The sequence below is a fragment of the Phocoena phocoena genome, chromosome 3 (assembly GCF_963924675.1).
Source record: "Phocoena phocoena chromosome 3, mPhoPho1.1, whole genome shotgun sequence".
Taxonomy (NCBI): Eukaryota; Metazoa; Chordata; class Mammalia; order Artiodactyla; family Phocoenidae; genus Phocoena; species Phocoena phocoena.
The window spans coordinates 161,036,143-161,054,520 of NC_089221.1; the positions used below are offsets into that span (position 1 = coordinate 161,036,143).

Below are 18,378 nucleotides of genomic sequence, written 5' to 3' on the forward strand. Positions count from 1 at the left end.
CTCTGAGAAGTGGGGATAATAATAGAACCTCCTTCCTTGCCATGATGGCTTCAGGCCAAGATGGAGAGAGGAAAACTGTTTGCTCAGAGCAGGGTCTTCTCCCTACCCCCTTGCTTCCCTCTCTGCAGGCTGCCCGAGGCTGAGGGATTTCTCCCAGGCAGAGCTATCCAGAGCGAGGGGACCCAGTTCCGTAAGGGGGTGAGCTCCCTGTCAGAGGGAGTATGTAAGAAGAGGCATAGGGAAGATGGAGCTGGGTGCGGAGGACCGTGGGGAGTTAATGACAGACGTTTGGAAATCTTTTTGGCCCCAAGGGCTTTGTTTAGCACCCTGGGGCTGAAATAGACCTAGCTTCACAATAGCCTGGTGGCAAAACTGTTGATGGCACAGGCTTTGGGATCAGAGGGGTCTGACAAAAATCCCACATACCTCCTCGAACCTCAGGTCCTAAACTGCAAATGGGATGCCCATCCTAGGTCAGCAGTGTGGTCCTGAACAGGGTAGGGGGTGGGGGGTTGGGGGGGGTGTAAGAGCGACCCTGGAGGGAGCACAGGGTGTTCTTGGAGCTGTGGTCTGAGTCACCTTCCCCGTGATGCACAAGGTGTCGTCCAACAGATGACCAGGCCCTGGGAGGCAGTGAGGGGGTCAAAGGCATGGAACCATCACCTGAACATGTGCCAGGCACCTTTGATGCTCCCCACTGAGGCCCTGGGTTCCTTGCTCCTCCAGCCATGTGTGGACAGCACTTGGCTGGCAAAGCATTTGCATGCCTTTGATTTCAGAGACCCCCCTTTTTTTTTTTTTTTTTTTTTTGCGGTATGCGGGCCTCTCACTGTTGTGGCCTCTCCCGTTGCGGAGCACAGGCTCTGGACGCGCAGGCTCAGCGGCCATGGCTCACGGGACCAGCTGCTCCGCGGCATGTGGGATCTTCCCGGACCGGGGCATGAACCCGCGTCCCCTGCATCGTCAGGCGGGCTCTCAACCACTGCGCCACCAGGGAAGCCCAGAGACCCTCATTTTTATAGAAGTAGAAAGTGTGGCTCAGAAGGGTGGAGTAAGAGGCCTAGGGTCACTCTCGGACACTGCTCTCCCTCTTCCCCTTCCTGGGCTCTGTTCACTTCTGCCACCCTAGTCCGCCCACAGGGCCTTTGCCCTGGCTGTTCTTGCCACCTGGAGCACTGTTCCTCTTGCCTTCCCCCAGGCCAGCTCTTGTCTAGCCTCCAGCTCAAAGGTCCCTTCCTCATCCAGGCCCTCCCTTTCCTGTCTGGAGTCTGATCGCCTAGGTTCATGTCCCAGCTCTGGCTGTGTTACCTGGGGCACGATGCACACCCTCTCTATGCCTCATTTGCTTCATCCAGAAAGTGGGGATAACAGTAGCTCACCCACGGATTAGGATTCTGAGGATTAAATGAGTTAATTGGGCAGAGTGCTTAGGACTGTGCCAAGATCACAGTAAGCCTCCAGTCGTGGTACGTTCTTGGTCACTCTTCTCACCCTGCCTCCTTCATTGTCTCTTTGGCCCACTACTCGGGAGTTTCATGAATGGAACTGTGCGTGTCTTGGTCACTGCTGTGTCCCCTCGGTCCAGCATAGGGCCTGGTATACAGCAAGTGCTCGATTAAGGAAGCAACAAGTGTGATACGAGCCTCCCTCCGCCCCTAGTCCTGTACCCAGCCTCATCTAAAGCCTGAGACTGAACTGTCTCAGCCTATCCAGAACCTTACCTGGCTGATGCTAAGACACTGCTGGCAGGGGGTCGCTGGGACTCCAGGATCCTCCTTTTGAATTCCTCCAGCCCAGCTGGGTCTGCCAAGAGAGGGAGGGGTCAGCCCCGACCTAATGCCTTAGTAACCCCCCCTCCAGGGTCAGGGAATGGGCTGGCAACCCAGGATCCAAGGTGGAATCCGCCCCCCTTTCCTGGCTCTGCCCTCCGTCACTCACCAATGGGCGGGGGATTGGGGGCGGGGCCTGCAGGTCTTGGCACTGCTATTGGCTGCGACTGTGGGAAGAAGGGTGAAAGGAGGTTAGTGGAGGCCAGGGATCACAAACACGAATCCCAGGGAGTTTCCTGCCTCTCCACACCCTTGGAGACCTGAGTTCCTTCCAGGGCGGAGAAAACAGACAGATACCCATGGAGAAGGACACGTGATGACGGATATATAATCACCTGTAGACACCTGCCTTCAAATGATTGGGGACTGCAGGGACTGGCTTCCCTTGGCAGCCCCCCGGAGACCCCGCTCTGCAGGGGTCCTGCCACGGTCTCCATTACAGCCTTGGTGCCAGCCTGACTCCAATCCAAGACCCTATTTGAGTCCATCCACCCGACCCAGCCCCGCTCCAGACTGAAGCTGACCCACTCTGTAAACCAACTGGACCTCGATCCTCAATGCCACCCCTCGAAGGACCCCGAGAGGATCTTTCCAAACCTGAAATCCAAAACCAGTTCTGAGCTCGGTCACCTAAAATCAGATCCCAACCTGAAAACAGAACCTCCCTTAGAATCAAAGCCTGACCTTAACCCAGTCCCAGTGACAAACCTGATCCGATCATAACTTTACATCTAACTCTGACCATAACCCATCCCCTAGGCCCAGCCGCTATGAAAAATCTACCCCCCTACCCCCATTCCCTCAGCGCCAGCCCGGCACTCCGCTACAGCCACCCATAAATACCTTCCCAATACCACACGCAACCCCAGCTCAGCCTCAGACCTCAGCCTCTACCTGAGTGAGAACCCCAGCCCAGCCTCAGCCCAAGATCAACGTCCACCCGGCTTCTACTCTAGACCCAGTCTTGACCTGCACTTGAAGCCCAGGCTCACCTAATCCTTCACGTCAAATATATCCTAACACCAGCCACCCTAAATGCAGCCCGCTCTCAACTCCTAGCCCACGGTCAATGCCAATTCCAATCTTAATGCCCGTGAAGTTCCGAATCCGCCCTTGGCCCCGAACTTCCAATCGTCTCTAGGCCCACCAACCACCTACACCCGCCTGAGCTTCAACTCCAGCCTCAACTTAATGCAATCCCAAACCCACTGAAACCCTAGATTCACTCTTCACCAAACCCTTGATCCAAGAGCCACCCTGCACGTGACCCCTGACCCAACTTTTGACCTTTCCTCACAATCCAAACTCCAAACTCAACCTAATTCTAAGACTAATGAAATCTTACATGGAACCCTAACCTTAACCTTAACCCAAATCAACTCTAGACACAGGAGTCACCAAGAACCCACCTTGACCCAACTCAAACCACAAATTTAGAGTCCACGTGACGCCTTTCTCTAGACCTGCCTTAACCCTCACCCTAACCCCGGTATCACTTCCAGTCCTTAACCTGGTGCCCCCCGATCCTTCAACTCAACTCAAGCCCACCCCAACCCTGACACCAACACTGGATGAGTCCCTAAGCCTAAACTTAAGCCAATTTTGAGGCCCACCTGCCTTCCTAAACTCAACCCCAATCCTTAACCCTTTCTTAATGTCATTCCCAATCCAAACTCCGCCCCAAACCTGATGCCAATAAAATCCTTATGTTAATACATAACCATAATCCTAAAGCATTAGACTCACAGTCACCCGTGTCTGACCTCAGCCTCAAGCCTAAATCCACCCTCAGTGTCTCAGCTAACCCCAACCCCAAAGCAACCGCAATTCTAGATTTGCCCCTCACTCCACCCTGGACCCGACAGCCACCCGACCTCCAACTCCAGTCTTAACCCGACACCTTTTCTCAATGCTGATCCCCATTCCGAGCTCTGCCTCAATCCTGACATCGGTGAAACCAGTGAAATTCTCAAGTGAGTCTAAGTAACCCAACCTAGACTGGGAAGCCAACCTCAACACCGAGAAAAAAAAAAAAAAAAAAAAAAAAGTTCAAACCCAACTTCAACATCACCATCAGCTTGACCTCCAGACCCACCCCCAACGCAATCTGAAGCCAGGGACCTCTGGCCCACCTTCGCCTTGATGCAGGTGTCCAGGGTCGAGCTGCTGACAGCCAGCTGCATCTTGAGCTGCTCAGCCTCCTGCTTCTTCTCCTCCAACTCCTTGGCCAGGTTGTCACGCTCCTTCCGCAGCGCTGCTTTCTCCTCCAGGGCCAGCTGGGTCTGCCGGGCACATTCAGCCTGGAGCTTGGCCTCCCGAGCCTGGGCCTCCTTCTCCACCTTATCCTTGGCCTCCTGACTGGCGCGCAGACCCTGTTCGGTCTCCAGCTTCTGGCGCTGGAGGTCCGAGTTCTCACGGGTCACACGCTCGATGCCAGCCCGCAAGCTCCGGGCCAGCTCCTCCACCTTGGAGCTCATGAGGGTGGGCATGTGATCGCAGGTTCTCCGGATGGAGGCCAGTTCCGAGCCAATGGGATGGAACACATTGTAGCCCAGGGCGTCAAGGGAGCGCGGGATGATGGAGTCCCTCCAGAGGTTGCGCAGCTCGATCTCAAACTTGTCCTTGTCCAGCGGGAGGCAGAGGGCTTGCACCTTTTGCAGACGGTCCTCGGCCAGCTGTCGCTCCTGCTGCTGCTGATCCTGGGCTTTGCTGCACTTGGCCAGCTGTTCCTCCAACACTCGCTTGCCCAACGCCAGACCGTCCTTGTCTTTGGTACATACCACCTTCTCCTTTGCCAGCTCCACCTCCAGTGTCTTGGCTTTCTGGTTCAGTGTGAGGGCCAAAGCTAAGGGTACAGGACCATAAGAGTCAGGAAGGTTGGGGGCTGCCAAGAGACTGGGTGGGGAGTCAGCTACCCTGCTCTCCACTGTCCATAATTATAACCCTAACCCTAACCCACTCACCGTCGCAGCTCTTGTTACTTTCTTTGAGTTGTTCTTGGCATTGTTTCTCACTCAAGATGATGGCAGCCATGTATCGCTGGTTGTTCATGTAGATCACCTGTCCGGATGTGACACAGGACAGAGCTCAGTGTCAGGCTCCTGTGGGACCCCCTGCCCCCGGCGCTGCCCAGATTCTCAGGGCTGGGGCCTCAGATCCAGCACCCAGGTGGTCTGTGTTGGCATAGTTCACAAGGACATGGCTTCTCTACAGGGGATGCTGGTCTGATCTTCAAAAGTTGTTATGATTATAGACAATGGAATAGGACTCAGCCATAAAAAAGAATGACATTTTGCCACTTGCAGCCACATGGATGGACCTGGAGGGCATTATGCTAAGTGAAATAAGTTAGACAGAGAGAGACAAATATTGTATGATATCACTTATATGTGGAATCTAAAAAATACAACAAACTAGTGAATATAACAAAACAGAAGCAGACTCACAGATAAAGAACAAACTAGTGGTTACCAGTGGGGAGAGAAAAGAAGGGAGGGGGAATATAGGGGTAGGAAACTTAAAAAAGGGTATTATGGGATTGTATGAAATCATGTGTGTGAAACTTTTGAAAACTGTAAAGCGCTATAGAATTTAAAGGATCTTTCATTCATTTAATAAAAAAAAAAAGTTAAAAGAAACCCCACCTGGACCTCCCTGGTGGTGCAATGGTTAAGAATCTGCCTGCCAATGCAGGGGACATGGGTTCGATTCCTGGTCTGGGAAGATCCCACATACCGTGGAGCAACTAAGCCTGTGCGCCACAACTACTGAGCCTGTGCTCTAGAGCCCGAGAGCCACAACTGCTGAGCCCACGTGCCACAACTAGTGAAGCCCGTGCGCCTAGAGCCCGTGCTCCACAACAAGAGAAGCCACCGCAATAAGAAGTCCGCACGCTGCAACGAAGAGTAGCCCCCGCTGGCCGCAACTAGAGAAAAGCCCGTGCGCAGCAATGAAGATCCAACACGGCCAAAATAAATAAATTAATAAAAAAAAAAAAAAACTCACCTCTTTCCCTAGGCATTTTAGTCAACCAAGATAAAAAAAAAAGTTATGATTAATACTATTTGGCACTAAAAAGGAACAAAGCACTGATATATTCTACAACTTGAATGAACCTTGAAAACATTTACAGCCAATTAATAACGGATTTTGGCTGTGCTGTGTGGCTTGGGGGAATCTTAATTCTCCAACCAGGGATTGAACCTGTGCCCTCAGCAGTGAAAGCGCTGAGTTCCAACCACTGGACCGCCAGGGAATTCCCCGAAAAACAGATTTTTTTTTTTTTTTTTTGACAAGAACGCTGTTATGGGCTGGATTGTGTCCCCCCACCCCAAATTCCCATGTTGAAGCCCTGATTCTCAGGACCTCAGAACGTAAATGTATTTGGAGACAGGGTCTTTAAAGAGGCAGTTAAGTTAAGATGAGGTCATTAGGGTGGGTCCTTGTAAGAGGAAATCTGGACACCCAGACATGCACAGAGGGAACATGAAGTGAAGACACAGGGAGAAGACAGCCATCAACAGGCCAAGGAGAGAGACATGGGACAGATCCTGATGGGCCTGGGAAGGAAATAATTCCGCCAACACCTTGAACTTGTGCTTGTGCGAAAATAAGTTTCTGTTATTTAAGCCACCTGATTTGTGGTACTGTAAGACAGGCCTAGCAAACTAATACAGCTGCCAAGATCATTTCATGGGAAAGAAGATTCTCTTCAACAAATGGTGCTGGCACAACTGGACAGCCACAAACTAAGGAATGAATTTGGACCCCTACCTCACACCATATACAAAAATTAGCTCAAGATGGGTCCGAGACCTAAATGTAAGGGCTTAAGCTATAAAACTCCTTAGAAGAAAACAGGTGTTAACTCTGCATGACTTTGGGTTTGGCAATGGTTTCTTAGATATGATACCAAAAGCACAAGCAACAAAAGAAAAAGCAGATAAATTGGACTTAAAATTAAAAACTTTTGTGCATGAAAGGACAACATTAAGAAAGGGAAGGGCTTCCCTGGTGGCGCAGTGGTTGAGAGTCCGCCTGCCGATGCAGGGGACGCGGGTTCGTGCCCCGGTCTGGGAGGATCCCACGTGCCGCGGAGCGGCTGGGTCCGAGAGCCATGGCCGCTGAGTCTGCGCGTCCGGAGCCTGTGCTCCGCAGCGGGAGAGGCCACAGCAGTGAGAGGCCCGCGTACTGCAAAAAAAAAAAAAAAAAAAAAAAAAAAAAAACGAAAGGGAAAAAAACAACCCATAGATGGGAAAATATTTGCGAATCGTGTGTCTGATGATGAGAATAGTAACCAGAATATATAAAAGTAAACTCTTAGAAATTAATAATAAAAAACAACCTAATTGAAAACTAGGCAAAGCATCTGAATAGACATTTCTCCAGAGAAGATATATAAAAGGTCAACCAGCACATCAAAAGATGTTCGTCAAAAAAAAAAAAAAAAAAGATGTTCGTCGTCTTCAGTCATCAGGAAATGCAAATGAAAACCATGATGAGATATCACCTCACAACCATTAGGATGGCTATAAATAAAACAGAAAACAAGAATGGGCAAGTGTTGGTAAGGATGGGGAGAAACAGAATTCTCAGGCAGTACTGATGGGAATGTAAAAATGGCGGAGCCACAGTGGAAAGCAGCCTGGCGAGTTTTTCTAAAAGTTAAACATAGAATTACACTATGACCCAGCAAATTCCACTCCTAGGTATATATACCCAAGAGCAATGGAAGCGTATGTTCACACTAAAACTCGCACACAAATATTCACAGCAGCACTAATCACAGTGGCGAAAAGGTAGAAACAGCCCAAGTGTTTCATCCACAGATGAATGGATAAAACGTGATCCATCCATACAGTGGAATATTATTCGACTATCAAAAGGAAGGAAGCACTGACACACGCTGTACAATGGGGATGACACCCAGACACAAAAGGTCATATAGTGCATGATTCCATTTAAAGGAAATCTCTAGAGTAAGTAAATCCATAGAAACATACAGCAGATTTGTGTTTGTCAGAGGCTGGGTGAGGGGGAATGGGAAGGGACTGCTGGTGGCGTTTCTCTTGGGGGTGATGAAAATGTTCTAAACTGAATTGTGCTGATGGTTGCCCAACCCTGCGAATGGACTAAAAATCATCCTTATGTACACTTTTTTCTTTCATCTACACTTTTTAAAAAAAAATTATATACACTTAATTATTACTATTCTTTTTGGCCGCACCGCACGGCATGCAGGGTCTTAGTTCCCGGACCAGGGATCGAACCCATGTCCCCTGCAGTGTCCCCTGCAGTGGAAGTGTGAGTCACAACCACTGGACCGCCAGGTAAGTCCCCGTTATGTACACTTGAAATGGGCCAATTGTATGGCATGTGAATTACATTTTAACTTTATAACGTTTTTTACGTCTTTAAAACTTTGGAACAGACGCTCTGCAGAAATATAACAAGGAAAGGTCTGAAGGGTGACGAGGGTGTGCCTTTCTGTCACTTTTTGTCCTTACTCCTTTGGAAGCTGGCCCTGTCCTAATGACCTGGGCATGGGGGAGGACAGAAATAGCTCTGGAAGCTCCAGTGACGTCTGTTTTCAAAAGCCTTAACTACAGAAAGGGAAGATCTCAGGGTACGGGTTGGCTCCAAAGATGAAGTGCGAAAGAGGTTTTCTTCCAGTTGGAGGAAATAGCTCCCAAAAATACAGAAGTATTTTTCTGCACAGGTTCTCAGATGTCAAGATGATGAGAAGAATATTTACGTAGATCTAGTGCAATCCGACAATACAAGAAAAAGTATCTTCTCTTGTTAAGGAGTGCTCAGGTACATCTTTATGAAGTAATTCAGGAGTCTCTCCCTCACTTTCCTGTAGCCATGTTTCCCCTGGACTCAGAGGGAGAGAACTAATTGATTAGTGAACAAGTATAAACAATCTGAAGGGTTTTCTGGAATATTCGTTAGGACATAAAGCAAGGAAGCTCTCAAAGACTAATGGAGTTCCATCAAAAGACACAGGAGCCAGATTGAGGGTGTTCCTATGGCCTATTTCAGGATAATTTGACCATCAAAAAGATTATTACGAATGCCGAATAAAGAAAAATCCATGACAAAAAAAATCTCTCCCGCATGCGTCCTGGGTGGAGGTGCTTCCAGGCAGAGTGGGGCATACCCTAAAAAAAACACACTGAGTTAATTTCCCCTTTCTCTCCCGGGGTCTCAGAGCCAGAAATGCAACTGCATTTCCAGAGAATTTAAGAAAAAAATCCATCTCATAGCACCACCAGGATCAGGGAAAGATCAAAATTCATACTTGGTACCATCAGACATGTGGGGCTGCCGTGGCAGGGGTGGGGCTACTCCCCAGCATCAGTGCCCGCTTCCTGGGGGGGTCCTTGGAGAAAACCCTGAGGGGTTCCAGGACAGAGGAATTTGTCAACTTGTGTGCGGGGGGAAAGCTACGATTTTCAAAATTTAAAGTTGTAAAGAGGCAGATTCTTAGATTTCTAATATTCTATGATGGGGCCGTCCGGGATTTGGAGATGCGTGTGAATGTCTAAAACTTTATGGTAAAAACAAAAAAAACCCAAACCAAAAACAACAACAAAAAAGGGATTTCCCTGGAGGTCCAGTGGTTGAGACCCTGCGCTTCCACTGCATGGGGCATGGGTTCCATCCCTGGTGGGGGAACTAAGACCCTGGCGCAGCATGGCCAAAAACGAAAAACAAAATCCAAAAAACAAAAGAATAAAACTTTATGATCCTGGGATTCCTAATGGCTCCTGGACCGGAAGACCATGCGTGTCCTGAAAGATTCAAAAGGTCCAATTCCCGGGAACTGAGAAGTCTGAGGGAGCTGCCCTTGTCAGGGGTGGGGAGCATTTGAGGGGGTACATGGTCCAGCCCTGTGGTCTGAGGGGGAACTTGCCTCATCTGGGGGTCTGAGGGGGGCTCACCTTTTTCTGAGAATCTAAGGGGGACCGGCCCTGTCCTGGGGGAATGAGATGGGGAGACCTCACCCTTGCCTGGGCAGTTCTGAGGGGAGCTGTGCACATCCTTCCTGCCCAGTGGCAGGGGCTGGGTGGTCTGAAGCCCCAGTAAAGGCCTTTTCTTTCCACGGTCCCCTGCCCCAAACAGCCCAGACACCTCCTGTGGGAGAAAGAGAGCCTGCCCCTCTCCCCAACCCTTCCCTTCCCCTGCCCACCCCTTCTCTCACCCCATTCCAGCCAAAGCCTGAGGAGGCAACATCTCCTCAGTGTTCCCAGGAACGGGACCTCCTCAGAGGAATCGTGTATGTGTGAGAACGTGGGGGATCTTGCTGAGTGCGTTTGACAGGAGTTGGGGGTACGAGGGGGGGATGACAGTCTCCACGAGACCCAGGGTTGCCCATTTCTGCTCCCTGCTGCCCCCACCCTCCGTCCCCCAACAAGCCACCTCTTTTCTTAGGCCTCCATTTCCCCTCTGCAAAAGGGTTTGAAATCTTCTCCCTACCTCCTGGGACTCAACGAAGAGATAATATTTCCTAAGCGGACACCCAACCTCAGGCAAACCTGAACCATTCATACTAATTGCTAAGAATCCAACACTCTGAGCGTTTATTAAACCAGCTCTTATTTGAAGCTAGTATGTGCTGGTACGTTCTGGGCGCTTTATACACATTAAGCCATGGGCCTAGGTCTGACAACAGACCAGATTCCCAGTTCAACTTGAACTCCAGATAGACCACAAATCATATTTTAGTCGAAGTGTGTCCCAAGTATTGCATGAGATATACAGACAAAATACGCATTGCTTCTCTACGTGGGCTCGGCACACAAAACGTAGGGTCCGTGACTGTCCCTGTCTCATGAACGAGGAAAGTGAAACTCAGAGAGGTGAGGTGACCAGCCTGGGGTTCCCCGGGACGGGTGTCCGGCCTGTGGACTTACCCGGTCGGCCTGACACTGGCGGAAGCTGGCGTTGATTCGGTCCAGGTCGCGGCGCGCGTTTAGCAGCATCAGCATGATGGCATCCTTGGCACGGGAGGTGAGGTTGAGCTTCTCGGACAGGTTGGCCTGGGAGGCTGTGAGCCCCACCACCTGGCCGTAGAGGCCGTCAGCCCGGCGCTCGGTGGCCTGCAGGTTGGATTCGGTACTCACGTGCGCGTTGCCGTAGACCATAAAGAGGACAAGGCCCAGGATGATGAGGAATTGGATGAGCGAGACAAAGAGGAAAAAATAGCGCAGATAGTACCAGCAGCCCCTCGGGCTGCCCCCTGCCCGTGAATAGGGTCCCCCGTGCTCCATCGCCAAGCCCATCTCCTCCCAGCTTCTGCCCGGTGCACCGGCACTGCTCTGCTGGCTGGTCTGCTCTGGGTGGTGGCTTCTGCCCCTTCTAGACCTTGCCACGGCAGGGGGGAGGGGGGAAGTGTTTATATTACTCCTCTTAATACTTCCTCTGCCTGGCTCCTTCCTGGCCAGGAGGAAACGGGGGCTGTGGGTTATCACAACACTCCCACCCGGGCTGTGAAGGGAAGGGGGGAGGGCACCATGTCACGTCTGGGCCTCTCTGATTAACACTGGGTGGGGCACCGGCTAGGTGACCAGGCGTCCTTGGCCTTGCTGAGCCTCATTTTCCCCACCTGCCCTTGCTTTGTGCCCAGAGCTGGTCTCACCTGCCTATGACCTCATGTCAACATCCCCATCGTGGGGAGGAGGATACCGAGACGAAGGGAGGAGAAAGCACCGCCTGGGTGTCTCACTCTGGTTGTTCACAGAGCTGGACTCACTTCCCCATCAGGGAGGGCTGGCTACAGATGTGTGCCCGTCTTACGTGGCAGTGATGATTACAGGAGCTAAATTGTGCGGAGCGCTTAGCTGAGGGCCAGGCACACAGTAGGTGCTCAGTAATTGGCACAGGAAGGCCTCACAGAGGGCTGATGGGTGGATGGTGGTGGCGCGGGTTCCCCTAGCTGTCATCCCACCCAATGCTCGGCTCATGTAAGCGCTTAGTAAACACAGGCAGCAGTGAACCCGGGGCCAGGGTGAGCTTGAGTGAGGGGGCTTCTCCTGTCTCAGTTTTCCCCTCTGTGAGATGAGGTGGGCACAGTACCAGGTCCCAGGGCCGGGGAGGGGGCTGGGAGAAATGATTTGCCGTTGCTATTATTACTACCATTTCCTGCTGGAAACCTCATCTTGGGGCTCTGTGAGATGGTGAAGGGGAAGCGCCAGATAGAGGGGGTCAAGCTTCACTGTGGGTCACCCCCAGGTGGGCAAGGAAGGGGTTTCGGGACCAAGGAGCAAAGGATTCTGGGTATGCCCTCCTACATGTCCCCCCAGATCCAGGAGCTCCAGGGAAAACCCCTATGCTGGGTGATGCCAGAGGCCCCACCAAGAGCCCCAGGCCTGGCGGTGAGGGGTCCTCAGTCTTGGGGAGACAGAGTGGGACACAGCCCCTAGCCCCATGGGGTCAAGGCTGACAGGATCCGAGGGGAACGGGGCAAGGGGATGGAAAGGAGGCTGGACCATGGGTGGGTGACGATAACACAGTTGCCGTCCACTGTCTGTGGGGGGCACAGCAGGCTGAAGGCGGTGGCATGGGGACCCATCCCCCTATTAGCCAGGGTAGTGGAGTGGGGGGTAGTTGAGCGGGGAGGGGTCCTCCAGGGTGGTGTTCATCAAGGAGGTGGGAGTTGGGTCGGGATGGAGGAAGTTCCCAGGGATGGGCAGGAAACCCCTGTCTGACCTTTGGCCTTTGCAGCTACCCATTGATTCCTGATTCCGGACCCTTCCCAGCCACTACTGGGAGGGAGGAGGGTTGGGGGCTGCAAGTGGTGCCCAACCAGCTATTTCTCTGGGTTGGTCAGGCCCACCCAGAGTCCCCTGGAGCAGGGTGGGAGGAGGACATCTCCCATCTGCATTAATGGGGAGTCATGTAGGCAGAGTGAACACATGGTTTCAATGCAGGCCTCTGGAGTTAAGTTCTGGCTGGGCCACCTACCGCTGTGAGACCTGGGACGAGTGACTTCTCCTCCTTGAGCCTCAGTTTTCTCCTGTCTAAAGTGGAGGCAACAAAGCCAGTTGTGAAACACTTGTCACAGTGCCCGGCACACAGTTAACCTTAATAAATGGTGGTAGTTTTTTAAGGTGGGGTTGCATCACGCACAGCCTCTGATGTGAGGCTGGGAAACTGAGACACAGGGGAGGGACACTGTCCCAGCTGCTGTTGCCCTGGGCCTGTGGGATCACCAGGGGAAAGGGGGCATGACAGGGGTAGAGCCTGGGTGACAAGGGTCCAGTTGAGAGCTCAGGCAAGGGGGCAGTGCTTAGGCCAATGCCAGGAGGTGTGACAGTCTTGGTACGAGCTTAAGATCTTGGCTATCTTTCACTGTATACTGAAGATGTTGCATATATGTACGTATGAACATGATATCTGTTGTCAAGAGAAAAGAAAGGCAACCATAAACTCCTAGAAAACCAAAAAGCCACTCTAGACCTGATGTGCTACAATTTTGAGCAACTGTCACAGTGTAAGAACAAGAGTTTTCAATATACACACTAATGTCGTTTGTATCAAGCTCAAAAATAACATTCTTTCTGGCAATTTGATCTCACAACTTTGATTTGTAATGTTTCTTTTTCCAATAATTTGTTTTAAAAGCTAGATTTTTTTTTTAAATGGAAAAGGTAATGATGAAACTTCCTCTTTTTGCTCAACTTTATGACTTTGAGATTGTTGATTCCTTTTGACTGCTGTTTAGGTTTTCAGCACATACATTACCATAATAATTACCGATGGGCACTTAGACTGTTTCTAAATTTTTTGTTTCAGTGAACAAAATAAGACGATATCAAATCTCCACAAGTGAAATTGCTGGGTCCTAAAGCAATAACATTTTACTTTTTTTTTTTTTTTTTTTGTGGTACGTGGGCCTCTCACCGCCGTGGCCTCTCCCGTTGCGGAGCACAGGCTGCGGACGCGCAGGCTCAGCGGCCATGGCTCAGGGGCCCAGCCGCTCCTAGGCATGTGGGATCCTCCCGGACCAGGGCACGAACCCGCGTTCCCTGCATTGGCAGGCGGACTCTCAACCACTGCGCCACCAGGGAAGACCCATTTTACTTTTTGACAGCTGTCATCAACTTGTCCTCCAAAGAGGTTGTTTCCATTGACACTCCTGCCAGCAGAGTCTAAAATTTCTAAAAACAGACTCTCTGAACACGTTCTGCCTGAATTCCTGGCCAGAAAATTCCAGAGGGAGGAGGTGAGCAACTGGTCTTCGAATTCACATGAGGTCAAATGCATCGAATGATGTGAGCATTTGGTTTTTCCCTGAAAGCCATTTGTCAGAGTCACAGGAAATTTTGTGCATGAACCTCTCTGAATTCCTTTGGAGGGACTTCGATTTTAATTATTTTTTTCTAAATTAAAAACAATCCATTTGGTTTCATTTGATTGTTTGGGCAGAGACGGGAAGACTGTCCTGAGGAAGTCAGCTCTGTGTCACTCTGAAGACCGACACTGAAGTTCTCAAGGAGACACGAGGTTTTTAAAAACTCTCACAGAACTTCAGGAAGGTTCTGGAGGAAGCGATATTTCTGGCGAAGAAAAATTTCAGCAAAGTTCAGAAAACCCTCCACTTTTATGCCAACGTGTTTGGGTTTTGGTTAAATGCAAAGGAAATTAAGTTTTGGGCTTTTGGAGTTGACAGAGGAGGCAAGGAGAGCCCTTTGTGGGGGGTGGGGGAAGAGCCTGTCCTCTCTGGGCATCCGTGTTCCTTCCTGAAAAAAGGTGACCCACTTTCTTACCTGGGACTGGGCGCCAACAAGGTCAGGCTGCTGCTGTCCCCAGTGCCCTCCACCCAGCTTGTGCCAGGCTTCCCCTTTCCACCCCCCCTCCCATACACTCCTGTTTCTGTAGCCACGGAGGGACCCCAGGGTGACCATGAATAGGGGAGGCCAGGGCAGGGACCTGGGAGAGTGTGCTGGGGACAAGGTGGAGACACAGAGGTAAAGACTTGGAGACAGAGAGACAGACAGAGACTTTGAGTGGTAACTGGACAGGTGGAGACAGGGAGGCACAACAGAGCAAGGGCAGGCTGGGGGCTGGCCCTGTGGGGAGGGAGGCAGGTGGGGTCTGGAAGGCAAGGCAGCTGGGGGATTCTCCGTTCTGGCGGGGGAACCAGATCTGACAGTACCCTTCCTGCTCACACACCTCCCATGGCTCCACATTTCCCCGGAGCTGATTTTCAGGGATCTGGCAGGTATGGCCAAGGTGAAGCTAGCAGAATAAGTGAATAGTAATGATAATATTTTAGGTCCCATTTACAGCCCTGAGCCCAGCCCTTTGTGTGCATCAGCCCTGGACCCCACAGTGAGGGTCTGAAGTCCCTGGGGCCCCAGACAAGGCAGGGCCAGTCTCAAACCCTAGCTGACTCCAGAAGGAGAAGCTGTTTCCTGCTCACTTCTGGATTTACGCCAGAGTTGCAGGGGGAGGGGGGTGTCTCAGACCCATCTTCCCTGCCTCTCAAGTTCTGGGCCCTCAGCCAGCAGCAACCAGGTCTGCAGACTGGGGTGACCCCTGGTGGCCAGCAACGGAACAAAGCGGTTAGACTCTCATCCCTCCCCTCAGCCTCACCTCCTCCTTTGCGGGGGGGGCGGGGGGGGGCCCTCCAATTCCTTCCCCCACCCCAAGTTGGTCCTCTCCCAGTAAAGGCCCTGACCAGGCACCACCAAGCCACCTCCAAGGTGGGTGGGGGGATAATAAGCAGGACTGGCTGAGGGGGGATCAGAGTTTCAAGTGTGCTGTTCCCCTCCTTACAGCAGCCTCTTCAGAAATTTTTCAAAACAAATTTTAATTATTTTAAGGGTAATACATGCACATGATTTTTAAAATGCAAACTTTACAGAAAGATATACAGAGGAACATGAGACTGCTTGCCCCGCCGATCCCCAGATCCCTGATTCCTTTTCCAGAGGCCACAGCTGTGACCAGTGTTTCCTTCAGAGATATTTGGATAAAAGTTTCCCCCAGCCCCGAATTTTAAAAGACGTACACAAATTATTGCTCTCCTGTTTGTTTGGGTTTTTTTTGCGGCACGCGGGCCTCTCACTGTTGTAGCCCCTCCCGACGCGGAGCACAGGCTCCAGACACGCAGGCCCAGTGGCCATGGCTCACGGGCCCAGCCACTCCGCGGCATGTGGGATCTTCCTGGACCGGGGCACGAACCTGCGTCCCCCGTATCGGCAGGCGAACCCCCAACCACTGCACCACCAGGGAAGCCCTGCTCTCCTGCTTTTTACATTAATGCGTCTCAGAGAAGATCAGCTTTGGCCTTTTTAACAGTTTTATAGTGGGAATTCCCTGGTTGTCCAGTGGTTGGGACTCTGTACTTTCACTGCTGAGGGCGCAGGTACAATCCCTGGTCAGGCAACTAAGATCTGCAAGTCGGGCAGCTTGGCCAAAAACAGAAAATGAAAAAACCCACACAAACCAGTTGTATAGCAGTCCATGGTGTGGATGGACGGACACTCATTTAAACAGTCCCCAACTGATGGACACTGAGGTTGTTTCCAATTTTTTGCAATTACCAAGAATGTGGTAAAAATAATGTCTTCATTTCTCCTCTCCCCCACCCTCATCTTTTTAAAAGTAAACTTTTAATTTTGGAATACGTTTAGATTTACAGAAACTTTGCAGAGATAATACAGAGAGTCTCTGAATAGCCCTCATGCAGCTTCTTCCAATTTCTTTGTCAAAACTAAGAAATTAATCTTCGTATATTACTATTAACTAAACTCTAGACTTTGATTTCCTCACCAAGTGTTTTTCTGTTTCAGGATCCAACACAGGATTCTCCACTGCATTCAGTCCATCATTTTGTATACATTTAAATATGGTTGTAGATTAAAAATTTTTTTTAATTAAAATAATATGGTTGGGCTTCCCTGGTGGCGCAGTGGTTGAGAGTCCGCCTGCCGATGCGGGGGACGCGGGTTCGTGCCCCGGTCCGGGAGGGTCCCACATGCCACGGAGCGGCTGGGCCCGTGAGCCATGGCCACTGGGCCTGTGTGTCTGGAGCCTGTGCTCCACAACGGGAGAGGCCACGACAGTGGAAGGCCCGCGTACCACAAAAAAAGAAAAAAAAAAAAATATGGTTGCAGAAAAATTGCCTGAAGAGGAGTTGATGGGTCAAACAACATGTGCACTTTTAATTTTGAGAGATTCTGGAAAACTGCCCTCCCAAGTGGTTGTACCAATGAGCAGTCCCAACAGCAGTGCCAACACAACGTATTCACAAACTTTTGTTTTTATTTTTGTCTTTGACAAACTAAAGGGTAGAAAACAGTATCACATTTTTTTCAGTTTGCATTTCTTCTCTAGCAGTGAAATTGGGCCCCTTTTTTGTATATTTCGATGACCAGGCTGCCCATGTGCTTTGCCCATTTTCTACTGAGTTATTTTTTGAAAAATTAATGTAGAATAGATCCTTACATAATAAGGAATGTAGTTTATTCCTGGATACAAAAAATTATCTGAAAGGGATCTTTCTTTTCTTTGAAAGGATTTTCTACCTAGTTGTTTAGATATAGGAAAGTTTCCATTAATTCTCTTGGGTTTTCTATATATAGTCATACCAACAGCAGATAATATTATTGGGTTGACTGTTTCTGAGGCATTCCTGCCCAAAATGCCAATTAAACATGAGGAAACATCACAAAAACCCAAACTCAGACACCACGAAATGACTCGCTTGGGCTTTTTAAAAACTGCCAGTGTCAAAAAAAAAAAAAAAAGAAAAAGCCAGTGTCATGAAAGGCAAAGACGGATTGAGGAATGTTCCAGATTAATACAATGTGTAAGCCAGGATACTCTTTTGTTACAAAGGACATTATCAGAACAGTTGGAAAAATCTGATTACGGTCTGGAAATTAGAATCTAAGTGTCCATCGATAGATGAATGGATAAAGAAGATGTTTTATATATATATACACACACACACAATGGAATATTACTCATAATAGCCTCATAAAAAAGAAATCTTGCCATTTCAATGACATGGATGGATCTAGAGGGTATTATGTTAACTGAAATAAGTCAGGCTGAGAAAGACAAATACCGTATAATCTCACCTACATGCAATTGTTGCTATTTTGATGACCTTTCCAGAATTTTTCTCATTTGATCCATTTAGTATGGTGAATTTTTTATTACCAGACTTCCAAATATTGAACCATCTCTGCACCTCAGGCATAAGTCACTTTGTTATGGTGTATCTTAAAAACGTGTTACTTGGTTCTCTGCTAAAATTCCATTTGGGAGTTTTGTACCCTCTTCATAGGGAGAGGGGTCTGTAGTTTTCCTATTGTGCCACTTTTGTCAGCTTTTGGTGTCAAGGATATGCTGGCTCTCACCATTCCAATTACTCATTTTACAGGCAAGGTAAACTGAGGACCAGAGAGGAGAAGTAACCCCTTCAGGTCACTCCCAGGTCAGGGCTGGACCCTAAGTCCTCACGTCTGTGCGATGAGGGCAACATTGTCCTTGTCCTTAGAGGGGACTTAAGTCCCAGCTCTGCACTATC

General features: G+C 50.0%; 1 protein-coding gene across 1 annotated transcript; it reads right to left on the reverse strand.

Moving 5' to 3' along the window:
- Window positions 1-469: 469 nt before the first annotated feature.
- Window positions 470-11,116, reverse strand: PLVAP (plasmalemma vesicle associated protein). Its single transcript, XM_065873783.1, has 6 exons — window positions 10,748-11,116; window positions 4,793-4,889; window positions 3,962-4,674; window positions 1,939-1,996; window positions 1,722-1,803; window positions 470-623 (listed from the first exon to the last, which is right to left on the reverse strand). The coding sequence occupies exons 1-6, from the start codon at window positions 11,114-11,116 to the stop codon at window positions 470-472; spliced, it is 1,473 nt and encodes a 490-aa protein (XP_065729855.1).
- Window positions 11,117-18,378: the final 7,262 nt, after the last annotated feature.

What these genes read in the sequence shown, in the direction of transcription:
- PLVAP (XM_065873783.1), bottom strand. Translation starts at nt 11,116, where the DNA reads ATGGGCTTGGCGATGGAGCACGGGGGACCCTATTCACGGGCAGGGGGC. An exon ending in AAGTAACAAGAGCTGCGACG is followed by an intron (nt 4,675 to 4,792) that starts GTGAGTGGGTTA and finishes CTGTACCCTTAG; the next exon opens with CTTTGGCCCTCACACTGAAC. An exon ending in ACACCTGCATCAAGGCGAAG is followed by an intron (nt 1,997 to 3,961) that starts GTGGGCCAGAGG and finishes TTCTTCCCACAG; the next exon opens with TCGCAGCCAATAGCAGTGCC.